Source organism: Chroicocephalus ridibundus, chromosome 1, assembly GCF_963924245.1.
Source record: "Chroicocephalus ridibundus chromosome 1, bChrRid1.1, whole genome shotgun sequence".
Taxonomy (NCBI): domain Eukaryota; kingdom Metazoa; phylum Chordata; class Aves; order Charadriiformes; family Laridae; genus Chroicocephalus; species Chroicocephalus ridibundus.
The window spans coordinates 154,620,410-154,634,538 of NC_086284.1; the positions used below are offsets into that span (position 1 = coordinate 154,620,410).

Below are 14,129 nucleotides of genomic sequence, written 5' to 3' on the forward strand. Positions count from 1 at the left end.
TAACCAAGTGTACCCTGCCATCAAGCCTTGTTAAACCACTGTCACATACACTATCAAACTTTGTTAAATCTCTTGTGAGTGGAGTGCATCACTCCTTTGGCAACAGTGACAAAGCTAGATTTTGACAGGATATGCATTTAAAATAAGCAGTCCTAATCAAGTATTTAGCATTTCACTCCTGATTTCTGGCACTTTCAGTTAAAAATCAGGTATGTAACTAGATCTTGAATTCATTTTGATCAAGGGAACACTCTTGAGAATGGCATCAATCAAGAACTAAACAAGTCATCCCATTTAAACTACACAATTTACCCTGAATTATTGTAATTTGAAGACCAGTTCTATGTGCTAACATGCATGTAACACCCCACATCAGGAATAAAGCTCAGTTTGATATATTTTAAAAATAAAGACTACTGGCAAGATTAATACTAAAATGCATATTAACTTGTTTTATTGAGGCACAACAAGGCATTGTGAATAGCCCATACTTGAGGCAATCAATAGTGTAGTAAGCTGGACATTAACACAGTTTAGGGTAAGTGCAAACAATATACATTCACAGCTTTATTAGCAAGGCTACATCACAACTGATAAAGTGCCAAATTAGTGCTGATTCAGTACCCCAACTCCATGATTTCACCTTGCACAACAGGACCATCCTTTCCCCCAATAATGGAACCACATATCTTCTATAAAGTCAGTAGTAAGTGCGAAGCTTGTCCCACCCCCCTCCACCAAGGTGTTTGGAGCAGCTCTTTTGTAAACATCACACTGGATTTTAGTCCTGATAAAGGAGGTATCCCGAAAAGGTGGAATATTTCCAGCTGCTTCCATAGATGGCTCCCCGATGCAGACGCAACCAGATCTGATCTCCCTGGAACAGCTGCAAGACTGCATGATTACTAGCTGTTTCATGATCAGGAGCCCCATCATTTGCATATGCTGACACTAGAACCTCTTCATTCTTCATAAGATTCACATAGAGGGGAACATTTACAGCCAGTTTCAGCATGTGGAAGATGAAAACATATGTACCATTCACTGGACAGTTGAACCTACCAAGCTGGATATCAAAAGTTTCTCCAAGGTTGTTCAGCAACAGATCAAACACAATTGGCTGGTCTAGAGTTCCAGGGGCCAAGTTAGATGTTCTAGCGGCAGAGAAGGCAACTCTCATCTGCTGTGGGAGGGGGTAGACATGCACTGGTAGTATGGTGGCAGCTTGGCTTGTCACTGGCATATCAACAGGGGTGATGCTGCGGGAGTCTCCCTGTCCAGAGTCCCCACTGTTAAAGGTTTCATTGTCTCGTTCTGGGCTGCTCACCTGAGAGGAATCACTCCACCCTGCTGTTAAAGATCATTAGCAATGATAAGTAAGTATTATAGCAGAAGAAAACCCTTAAATCTATGGGCATAGTCTTAAGCAGCAAGTGTATGGACTTTCTAACAGATTTGTCTTTCAACTACAGGAAGCTGTCAGAGGACCCCACTGAGAACAGAACTTTGAAGCTGGCTTACATTCACCACACTTGCAGCATTCAGCAGGACAGACCATAATTTAGCTATGAACAATGATGCTTCATACTTTTAAGTAGGAGAGGGCACTAGCTTTGAATAGTTTTAGCTTTAGTGTTTGCCACAAACATATATTACCATAAAAAAAGCATATGCCAGCTTCTGAGTAGAGATAAATTATAATTTCCACAAAATTTAGCAGGATTACCAAGAACCAAGTAGTCATTTAGTCACCTTCAAGACCTGAATTTGCACTTCAAGTTACCTCAACGCTATTCTTCTAGAGCTGCATTCTTAGTAGGTCATATCATCTTACGATGCTAGAATATTAAGTTTGAAGAACGAGAATTGCTTTTAAGCTTTGAGCACCCCATTCCCCAAAACGAAGCTGTAATCTTTTCAAATATCCAAGTTAAAAGGGTCTAGAATGAAAACATTAATAGATCTAAGAATTTTAAAGCATTCACTCTCAAGTTTCAAGCCACTGTTATTTCTACTAGAAAGGAACACCTCAAGATATTAAATAAAACTAAGTAAAGTTGCTACTGATATCTATCTTATATCTCTTAATTCTCTTCTGAAGTATGTTCTGAGTCCTCCCTGATTGAGACATGAACCTGCTTTATCCTAAAACAGTTTCCATGATATGTCATAATTTCCCTTTATTCTTTGAATTAGTGATCTATAGTTATTCATCTTGCTTTTCACCTATAGCACTGTAAGTTCAGCCTTTTCCATCACATTTTCCAGGATTAAATCACCTTTTTTTTTTTACAGCTTTTCCAAATACATGCTATTTATGCTTGGATTGAAACAACTAGTCTTGTGTATTTCTTTAGGTTTTTGTACTCCAGCATGGAAGTACAGAGTGAACCTGTATTCCCAAACACACTATTTTTCATAGAAAAAGTTATCTTACAAAGTCTGTGATCTGATAGCTCACTCAATCAAGTGAGACCATACAATTAAGGGATGAAGACAAATGCAATATGGGAGCCACCTGTGAGTATTTCCTGGTCAGTTTATTTGTGAAGAAATTTCAGTAAGGTACCATCATGTCAGAACTTTGATATGTGAAGACGCCAAATTGAAAGGTGAAATTAGATCTACTGCTATGCAATGCTGACTGCTAAGAACAGTACTTAAGCTTTTCTCTTAGTTAATTTATACCAAGCTTGATCTGTTTGACCAGTGAGAGAACACTTTCTCACTATTCACAATAACACTCCAGCATCTGCTACGCCCAAGCACGTACGTGTACCTCTGGGAACCCGAAGTTAGCCTTACCTCTTGAATTTGCTCGAGGACCACTAGTTATCCCACCTCGTTTATAGCACTGCTGGTAATTAACATCCTAAAAAGAACAGAAGTATTAGTAAGGTTGAACAGGGCTCTGAGCAACCTAATTTAGTTGAAGATGTCCATACACATTGCAGGAGAGGATGGACCAGGTGACCTTTTAAGGTCCCTCCCAACCCAAACTAGTCTACAATTCTGAGATTGTTATGAGTGAATCTGAAAACAAACAGGCTAAATACAGTTATATTGTTTCATTTGCACAATTAACTCAATTTCTAGAATAGAGAATGATGGAGTTCAGAATTAAGATGTAGACAAACAGCCTGATTTATGGAAAATTTAATTTTACAATAGCTTGTATGAAATTAAAGAGCTATTTCAATGCCAGTTCTAGCAAGTTATCTTCTGATTTAGACATTCAGTTAAGTTTATTGAGCATTACCTTAAATACCAGGTCTGTTAGAAGTCTGTACAGAGGCATATATTACATTTCAAAGCTAAAGATCCTCCTTCTACCAGGAAACCTTTGCTTTCTTACACCATTTTTTTAGGTTGTTTTTTTTTTGCCTAACCACATTGAGTAATCCATTTAAGAATTCATTTTTTTACACTACAGAGGCACTGAGGACTAAATTTAAAAATCTATAGTAAAATGGACTCATTATGCCACATCATCTTTGCCATCTGTTTGCATTTTGCAGATTCCCTTCAGACTAAAATCAGCCTGTCATACAGAAATGTTATCTGTCTGAATTGACTTCCTATTTCAACTGCTGTCTGCCACTCCAGAAAAAAAAAAAAGGGTGCACCTGTTAGGACAATGAAAAGCTACAGTGCTAGAAGACTTCTCCTGTACAGTGCTCAAGAAGGCTACTGGAAATGAAGTCAATGCTTACCCTCTGAGAATATGGCATTCCAGCATAATCTCTACCAGGGAACTGCAACTGGCCATAGTTGCCATTAGCTATTGAAGGTGATCCTCTGTAAGCATCAAAACCTGTTCAAATAAGGTTGATTATTCAGCATTATTCATTGTTTGAATTACAAGTCCAGAATACAACTAGAGCTCCCTTTTGGCAGTTATCATGTATATTATGTTATGAATTACACATCTATTCCTTATTTCAGAGCTTCACTACTCCTATAAAGAATGCACTTCATTAGCTAGCCTGAACTACCCAATGTATGGAACAAAATTACACATTTAGAAGTATTAATATCAGGCCTGTTTGATATTAATAGGACTTCACAGAACAGCTGAAAAGCTTGCTACATCCAGAGACAGGATTTAGCAGAACTGTGACATGCTTTCTTTTGCTATTACAGATGCTTAGCTATGCCTGTTATACATTTAAGTACTATAATATTTAGCATCTTTAGCTATTACACTAACCACATCCTTAACTGCTGTTAAGTTAAAATCAGGTAACTTATTTTCTGGTACACATTCCAACAAGTTATTGAGCAGTCTCAGCCCAGTACCTGAAACAACTTCTATCACAGACTAAGTGCCCTTCCACTTCAAAGCAGAATAGGCCACAGCTATCAACAACCTTAAGTTGGTATCTGCCAAGAGTCAGCTGAAACTTATCATAGTACTTCAGCTAGCAGCAGAATAGCAACTGATTTGGAGAAACCAAGCAATCTTTCTCTTAAAACCCTTCAATTTGTTATTAATCCAGAAGGGTTCTCCACTACTGGGAGCCTCTCCTCAATCCCAGTTTCTGCTGGTAATATTAAAAGCCAGCAGTGCTAAGCAAAGAGTATCTTGTTTTGGGCAAATACTGCTAGTGACATCTGAAGAGAAAACACCTGCCCAGGATGTTAGCAAGACTGATGCCAAGAGAAACAATAAAGGGGGTAAAAAGTTCAGAAGGGCAAATGAAACAGCAAGCAGAACACTCTATAAAATTAAGTAATTTAATAACCTATTAGTGAAAGTTTCTACTTTCGTAATTCAACAGGCTATGAGATCTCTCTGCCAGTTCACCTGACACCCAAAGTACAGGGACTACAAATAACTCAGAATGAACTTGCTTAAATTCTACAAATGAAGACCTAATTCTCTGCACATTGCTTTTTAAGTAGCCTTGTTTTAAGAAGTTCCACATATAGAACCTAAATGTAATAACATGTTGTGTTAAATCATGTTCTAGTGTTATTACATTAGATTTTTTAAAGTTTTTTGAGGTGGTAGTAAACACATACATACCTTTGTACCCACCAGGGGAACGATATGAATTAGCCAGTGACCTTCCACCTCTAGCAGATCCTCTGACAGACCCACGACTGTTAAGGTAAGGCTGAGGGGGTCTGGGAATAACATTAGTCTGTGCTGGATAAAAGGCAAGGCTACCATTGCTAACAGGAACAGCTCCATCAGGTTGATAATTCACTGCTTAAAACAGAAGGCAAAGATGAATTCAAAGCTTTTATAACTGTAGTAAGTTACCACACCTAGAAGCAAGGGCAGCATTAGTAAATTCAGAGACTGATTAAGCTGCTCTGAATATCCTGGTTTGTGCCCCTTCATTACTGCAAATAAATGAGGATCCTCCCCTCTGTTCTGTAGAGTTTAATGCTTGTTAAAGTATACTGTAGACAGCCCAGGCTGTCAGTGTAAGCCTCTAAGGCATTCAACAAAATTCAGTTGCCTACATCAGAACAAGCTTGCTAGCAGCATCAAAAAATAACTAAGTATCCTGGTTTCAGCTGGAATGGAGCTAATTTTCTTCCTAGTAGCTGCTGTGTTTTGGATTTAGCATAAGAAGAATGTCCATAACACGTACTGTTTTAGTTGTCACTAAGTAATGCTTATATTGGTCAAGGACATTTTCAGCTTCCCATAGAAGCTAGGAGGGAGCACAGACAGGACAAGCTGGCCAAAAGAATATTCCATACTGGAGATACCATGCTTAGTTTACAAGTTGGGGTTGGCCAGGGGGACAGGGATCCACAATCGATCATCAGGTGGTGAGCGCAATTGCATTCTCTTCCTTTACTGCACTATTAGACTGTCTTTATCTCAACCCACAGTGTTTTTCCCCTCCTTTTTCTCCCTGACCTACTTGAGGGGGGAGGGACAGTGGGAAGCACAGGATAGTAAACAACTGCATGGTCCTAGTTGCCAGCTGGGGTTAAACCACAACACCAAGCTAGAATAAAATCAAGTAACATCTAATTAATATTTTTCACTTATAACCAATACTGTTCTACTAGCAAGACCTCAGTGGTCTTTCTGATAAACTAAGTCACCTCAGTGTTGACAACCTTTAAAACAATGAGACAAACTCAATCTTATCTAGATAGCAATAAGACAACTGTGGAAAGCTAGATATTTGGGTTCAGTCTCTTCAACTGACATTCCTACCACATGTTAGTAGGCAGTTCAACCCCAAGGAACACGTATTCGAGAATGCTTTTCACTCACAGGGTGGTTGTGTGGTTAGTTTTAAATACAGACCTTGCAAGCATGAGTGGGTTTTCACACAACCGTGCTTTATATCAATCCAGAAAGCTTAAAACTGATCCAGGGTGACAGTCTGAATCCCTTTCTGAAGTCTGTGCAGAGCCACTGCACAAGATTAATCAAGAAATTATGATGTTCCATCAAAAATCTGCATGGGAGGTTGATCACCTGTAGTCTCTATGAGAAGCATTCAAGCTAAACATCGTTTCCTGACTGCCATACTTATGTTGTTCTTTAAAGCTCAATCTTCTTGTGTCTCACTTCACACAGTATCAGTCTATTTCTACCATAATTCCTATGAAGAGTCCTCTGGCAGAAAACCAGCAATTGTAAGTGACCTTCAGTCACTTAGATACAGTCTTATAAATCCAGATACCTAGCTGTCAGCTTCCTTTCCCCCAGAGCCTGTTTCAGGCAAATTTAGGGTCTAGTCTCATTTCAAATTCTTAGTGTCAGCCGTATAAATTTACTGAGTACGGTATCTGAATGTCAAGCAGGTCAGTTTTGTGTTGAATAGGTAGCTCAGGACCCTGCTTATCAGAAGTTTAGTATTCTTCGGGTCAGACACTCAGACTCAACCAGCTAATAAAGTCAGCACTATATAAACAAGTAAAAGGAGGATTATCTTTTGCTGCAGAGTAGGCTGTCATCAGCTTGCATCTGCTTCATGCTAAAAGCACATGCATGAACAGTTCCTGCAGCTCAGCTGAGTCTCAATACCACACTAAATTACAGTAACTTCTGTTTTTGAGGCCTCCTAGTTAGGAAACTAGCCTTCCTAGGTAACAAGTAAGTGACAAATTTGGGGCCTAATTAGGAACAACATGGATCTCTGCTACAGAAAGCTAGAACTTCAACATCACAACATACAGCTGGAGTGATAAGTAGAAGTGGCAGACCTGTCCTGTCAGTAACATCTAGAATGCTTACCACTAATATAGTAAGGTGTAATATACACATGAAAATTTTGGCAAGTATAGTACAGTCAAGATTAGCCCTATGTTTTACAATAACTACATTGTGAGCTTTACATTCAAAGGAAAGATGACAGCCCATTCTTAAAACAAGAAAATTCTAAATCCTAAGCAGCTCTCAGATGACACATTTTTAGTCTTGTACCAGTAGCACAAAACACTTATCACTTTGGGTAATCCCCCTCAGCACTGAAAGTTTCTCCCAAGTATCCTATTTAGCATTCTGCAGCTCCTAGACCTACAGACAGCACTAGTGTCTGTTACCAAAGACCAAATTAATGGCTCCAAATGAAGTACTCCATCACTGCTTCAACTCCAAGCAAACACTTTTTTGACTGACAACTATCACCGCATACTTGAGTTTCCCAGTAGGTGGGAAATTATCTTTCAGGCCTGTAGGTGGCACTGTCCACACAACTAGTATAGAAACTACTTTGAAACAGCCTTCCATTCTGCTGGCAGTTTTGAAATTAAGTTCACATACCATACCATCAACTAGATTAGAATTGATGTAACCCTAATGTTAACAGGTGCTACATAACAGTGGTTCAGAATTTCACTGAGTTAGAAGAACCTGCATATACTCACAGCACATGTTAAGGAATTGAAACACTACTATAACCTGAAGAACTTTAAAGTCTACTTGAAGTACAGAGAGACAAGCACAGTTCTCACCTGAAGACAGAGATTCTTGTGAAAGAGAGGTTTGTTCTGCAATATGAGAAGATTGCAACTGGCATTGAGGAGGAGTCTGTGTACTTGCTGTAGAGAAACTCTGGTTATATCCTGCTGAATATGAAGAATCCTCTTTAATTTCCTGGTCTTTACGTGGAGGCAGTGGTGCATTCACTTTAAATACCTACAACATATTTCAAGACAAGTGTTTAACGCTACCAGCTGAAGTTTCTGCCTAATGCCATCATCCTGCTATACTGTGGTTTAAATCCATACACCTAGATCAGTTTCTAGAACACCTACTGTCTCTTAGAATCAAGAGCACTGTATTTCAACCCAACCTTTTCCTTCTCAGTAAGCTTCTAGAGTTTACTTGTATTTATGTAGCTACTACCCAAGAAATATACCTTGATTTATCATAGCTACCATGTTTGATCAACAGAATAGCTACCATACAGTAAGCTATTTTGCTACTATGGGAAGTCAACTGTTGGACTGACTCATTGAATACCTGTCCTACAGCTTTTGACCTGAAGCTGGGACAGCCTACACTGAGATGAGATATTCATGTTTGGAAAGAATTTGGGTCTTTATACACATCTTGGAACCTGATGCAACTCTGTCCACTCAGATAAATACCGTATTAGACAACCTTCACCCCTTTGATAAATTGAGCCTCAACTTTCCTATTCTTCTTTTAAGTTCCCTCAGAGTAAACATGTAGCCTAAGTCAGAGTCCTGTAATTCAAATTTTAACATTACAGCCTGGGCAGTACAGTGGTGCACAGATATTACTGTTAGCTAAATCTAATCTACCAAAGTTCAGTCACTCCATTGACTGTATTGCTTTATAGCAAATAACCCAAAATTACCAGAACTGATGCTGTCAAGTGATAACTAGTATCAAGATCAAATAGGAAAGTAGTCTATTTTGAGTAAAAGGATCTAAATTCCTTATAAAGAGTTGTCACCAGTACTGATACGGAGTATAGAGGTGTATCTAACCGTTTTCCAAGACTATAAACTGTCTTAAGACATACCAGAGGCAAGACTAACTTCAGCTAGATGCAAGGAACAGCTTCACAGCTTGACAGTTTTGTCATTTGCAGAAGCCTCTAATTACAATGGGAAATTAACACTTTTTCCAGGGTTAAGCAGCCAAGTATTTCCTCTAACCAGGAGCCAGCACAGAAACCCCTCATGGTACTGAAGTATTGAGTATAAAGCTTGAACCATTATAAAATAACACAAATTCTAGTTCTAATTTACTACATGGAGTGGTCAAAGAGATCCAAAGCAATCTTCTTTCTGAAAGAAATTTGAAGATGCTCTACAGTCAGGCTGTCAACAACCACAGCCTGGACTATTTGTAGCAAGTGGTCTACTTTTTCCTACCAGTGAAGATTACAGGTGGAATTCTAATAAGAGTACTTTGGCTACAGGTAGAATCTGCCTTTAAGCTTCCATACACACAACGGCAGCAATAGGGCATTCAGACATCTCTAAGGACATGTAATCAGAGGCTTCCATTACTGTCACTGTACTATCACTATTTGGCAAGAAACCATCTGACTCATAGCTATCTACCGAAATCCAATGGCTGCTTTCCTGGCTGCAATGAGAATCGAAGTAGTGTAGGAAGGAAAATCCTGCACCGCAAAGTTAAAGACTGCCACTGCTACAAGAGGAATTAACATCCTAGCAATTTCATGCCAGGTGTTTGACAGTTTGATCCCAAAATCCCAAGAGAAATCTTGAACATTTAACATCTCTGAAAACACCACAGCATTAGTTCAAGCAAACTTTCAGTGATACTATTTTGATCAAAAGGACTCTGAACACAGACACTAGGTTCAGATGTAATCAGAATGACTGAGACTAAGACTCCATATTTATATCATGACAGATTGCTTATCTTATAGACTAGGTCCCCAGGAAGACTCTGGATTCCTTGATCATAGCATGCTGCTATTTCTCCACTTCCATGAAAAATCACCACCTAGCAACTTAGCATAATTTAAATAGATCTGGCTTAGAAATAACCACTTCCCTACCACCACTTGCCTTATTTATAATGTATATCAGACTTCTGTACCTCTGAGGAAGGTTTTAATTGAACCTCTTCTACAAATACCGAAAACCAAGTAGGAAAGAGTCATTATTTACTATAGACTACACCAGGATGTCACAGATGTTTTAGTCACTAATTCCTATGCTTTGAGAGGCTATTAGCTACCTTCTTCCACCAAAACCTACTACATACCTCTCAGTACCACAAGATGCAGACTCTCCAGCAAGTTGTGGAACTGCACTGTACATTTGTTAAAATAGAATCTCAAATGACCTCTTTCTAAGCTTGCTTTTGATCAAGAACATTAAATGAAGGTTTCTAGCACCTTCTGAAGAAGGTATCAGAGGAATAGATAAGCCCAAATACAGGGAAGGAAACACTAACAACTAAATGAAGATCCTTCCCTCTGAGTCCCTCTAAGCTTGCAATGCAGATTACTACACAGTAGCAGTGTTAGTAACGTTACAGAACATTAGTAATGATTTATGGCCTGAAAAAATAGTATCTATTTACAAGAAACAACACTCAGTATGTAGACCATTTCCTAGACATCTATATCAACTGCTTGTTAACAAGATAGGATAATGAGCTACACCAGTCTATCAAGGACACATTTTCCAGGATTCCAGTGGACTGAGTTTTACCCCACACTAAAGCAAACACTTTAAAAAGCAGATGCATTCGTGTTTCAGAAAGCTTTTAGTCCTAACAGCTATATACTTCAGCATTTCCTCTCTCCTCTGCAGTCCATTATGTGAAATCTACACATAAGAACAGTTTAAGTACAATCAACTTTACCTTGTGGCACAGCTATAAATCTGTTGATTTCAGGTCTGACTTCTCCTTATTAGTTCCTTGTGACTACTAGAATATCCCAGTATTAGATTTTTGGGACTATACAGAGCAAAACCAGGATGTCTATTCTTAAACTATCTGATTTAAGTTCTGAAGGCATCGGAGAAGCAGAGTTCTAATCTAGGTTTTTAACATTAAAACCTAGTTGTCTAGGTTTTAACATTGAAACATTAAAACAAAGTTATCTATCAAGTTCTGTGCTGTATCAAGGGGAACCAGTTCCTCAGTATTAGAACTAAGTTATTAGCATTATTGTCAACTATTCTTCTATGGCCTCAAGTTGCACACTTACAGTCTGCATAGCCTGGAAGGGAGCTGCTGTTATTGTGACAGAACTGCTACTTGCTGGAGGAGACTGAAAGGTCTGCGCTGGTGGTACCGGCGACATGGAGGTGCTTGAAGTAGGCAATGGTGACTGTGGCTCACTTGTGAGGGGAATAGTTGCCTGAGGGAAGAACAGATGTAATGAGAGGTCACTTGATAGTTATTCAGGCAGTAACAGAAGCAGTTAATTTGTTCTAAAGCCTAGACTGACAGAAGTCAGCAGTTTCTACAGGATGACATTTGGACATAGTAGAGCTACAAAATAGCTTTTGCTTACAATTTCAAATCTTGCTGTGCATTCTCAGCAAACAGTACTTCTATTGCAGTCTCTGCTGATTAAGTGAAATGTGCCTATGAGCTACTATACATACCACTCATTGTAATAATTTCACAATAAAGAGACATTAGGTATTTTTCCCCCATCACTAAGGAAACACAGAACACCTTCTGTTCCATTTACTGGAAGACTATACTATGGCTGATATGAAAAGTGACTTCTCTTTTCCAAAGGAACTTAGGAAGTTTAGAGGGGCTGATTCCCCCCAACTTAATTATGTTTCAGATTAGAAACAATGCTGAGTTGTCCAGACAAAGTATTAACCAGCATTAAATCTCATCTGTGCAGATGGCAAAATGAAGTATTGATTCAGAATACCAATATTTATAGGAATCAGTAGTTAAAAGGAATGTAATGCTCTAAACGCATTTTAGCAACCAATATATTTGCCTTACCTGTATTTATGATAGCTCACCTGGGCAATTTCAACCTTTTTAGGTATCAGTGGCTCAGAAATATGTGAACTTGTCTGATACAGTGGCTGGGAAGTATATTTCTCAGTCTCTTGAGAAAGCGATACTGATGCCTGGAAGAAGCCATACATGTGCCTGCTATTACAAACAGTATTGCAGAAAGCACAAAGTTCTACTCGAGATATGAAATACCAGTGCACAAGTTGAAACAAGTGGATTTTGAAAGACCATGACAAACATTAAGTCCAAAGTAAATGTACTAAACAGTCATCTTAACCAAAAGCTTCATGCTTTAGAGATTCAGACTCAGATTACCCTTCTTACACAACAGGTTGTACAACTAGCCCTGCAAAGTCAGATACTTTTAAGAATTGCAGATTGCTTCAGTCTATTATTTGCAATGAAGTCTGTAACACACATGGAGAGACATGTCTGATGTTAAACTTTTGGTAAGCTCTGTTGAACAAGGCTTCAGAGCCAAACTTTTGTTTGCTTTTGCAAAACCTGCATGTGCTACAATTAGCTCACGCTTGTAATGCTAAGTTTAAGAGTTGCTTATGCTTAGATACACAGCCTAGGGCTAAAGACTACCAGTCCCATTCTGACCATGTATACCATCACAGGTGCATCAGACAGAACTGCACGTGCATAGCAGGAGAGTGCACTGTCACCACATAGTGTATTCCCTGGTTGTGCTGGGACCAAACAAAGCTTATCTACTACTTACCATAAAAAGTAGGAATGGAAAAGAAAGACACCACACTTCAAGCCTAAGGAACTAGACATGCTGAGCACAAGCAACCCTAATCCCAAACAGTAAGTTTGCAAAAAAACTTGGAACATTCTACCAAATCACATGTTCTACATTATAGCACAGCACAAGTCTTCAATGCATATTAAACAGCAAAATTATTTAATCCTTGCAGCACAAGTAGTCTTATGAAACTGTAGAAGTGAGAGAAGGTGTCAAGAACAAGGCCAAAACTGCTGATTCAAGAGGTAGAAACACTATAATATCCCTGTCAAGACTTCTATTCAACTATGTAGTATACTAAGGAGTAAATACTACATGCACAGTATACTGATAGCATGTACATCAGCAAAACATATTTTAAAAGCATGAACATTTCTCCATTATAATCTACATACATTGTATTAGAGAGTCCAAAAGGAAAGACCCATGTGTTTCTGAACATGGCAACACTTAGCAAGAGATCTTTACAGCAGTGATATGCCTAAATTGAAATACTATTTCCAGCCCTAAATAATATCTGAATGCTAGTTGAACATCTAACTGCACATAAATACAGTTAAGGAAGGAATGTTTGAGGTCTTGGCTAAAAAATCAGGAACTCGGATTCCCAGTATTTCTTCAGTTAGTGCTTGAGAGAACGCATCTCAGTCTTCAGCTTACACAGAAGTCTGCTATTTCATGACAATATCCATCCCAATTTATGCATCCTCTATGTTATCATTAGAGGAAGTATTTTACACTAACCAAAGCAAATATTTATGCTGCTCATATGTTCCCAGAAGAATACACACCACACTTTCTAGCCTGCATTTTTCATCCCACACCCTTCCCATTTCAAGGGGCAGGCTGTTCACTTTGCACTCATGCAGTATTAGGAAGACTTTTCCAACCATCTTTAAGTATTCCTGAATGTAGGGTATACTATTGCTGTTACTTGCATTCTGTCCTTGTATGTTGATCAAGTACAGTTATTCAGGAGAGGCCCCACCACAGCTTTCTGTTAGGGCTGGCTATTGCACAGATCTTTAAACGCCAATGAACTCCGGGGTATATTACCTGTGGTGCCTGTGGTGTCACCAAGTCTTCAGTTTCAGAGCCAGAAAGAGTCTGATCAGCAGATGCTAGGGAAGTATTTGAACCATGCAGTGTCATGGATGATGAAGCAGCCTTGCAAGAAGAGAAAGCTGAGATAAGGTTTTGAAAGTTTATCTTAAATGTTTGGTTTCACTGAAACTCACACTCTGGGCATCTCCAAGTAAACCTCAGAACGAGGCAGGAGCTGAAGTGCTTTGACCAGTTAGTCAAAGTTTCTTAGGAATTCTCATTAGTGGTGAGGAAACCCATTTAAAAACCAAAGTAGCAAGACAATGCAAGCACAGTTAAGTGAATTTAAGGTTCACTTAACCATGGCTGTCAAAGCTTGAGACACTGTATCTTCAG

General features: G+C 38.8%; 1 protein-coding gene across 6 annotated transcripts in view; it reads right to left on the minus strand.

The window, feature by feature from the left end:
- Positions 1-466: 466 nt before the first annotated feature.
- CAPRIN2 (caprin family member 2) overlaps positions 467-14,129 on the minus strand; it is a 36,974-nt gene continuing 23,311 nt past the window's right edge. For 5 of the 6 annotated variants that reach the window (XM_063319186.1, XM_063319199.1, XM_063319168.1 and 2 more), the window contains 8 exons: positions 13,746-13,856; positions 11,938-12,048; positions 11,154-11,306; positions 7,936-8,119; positions 5,030-5,215; positions 3,714-3,814; positions 2,806-2,872; positions 467-1,350 (listed from right to left, as the gene is read on the minus strand). In XM_063319186.1, the coding sequence (XP_063175256.1) occupies positions 782-1,350; positions 2,806-2,872; positions 3,714-3,814; positions 5,030-5,215; positions 7,936-8,119; positions 11,154-11,306; positions 11,938-12,048; positions 13,746-13,856 (1,482 nt within the window). In that variant the 3' untranslated portion in view covers positions 467-781. The remainder of the gene's footprint in view (positions 1,351-2,805; positions 2,873-3,713; positions 3,815-5,029; positions 5,216-7,935; positions 8,120-11,153; positions 11,307-11,937; positions 12,049-13,745; positions 13,857-14,129) is intronic. The other variant, XM_063319176.1, reaches the window with a different exon arrangement.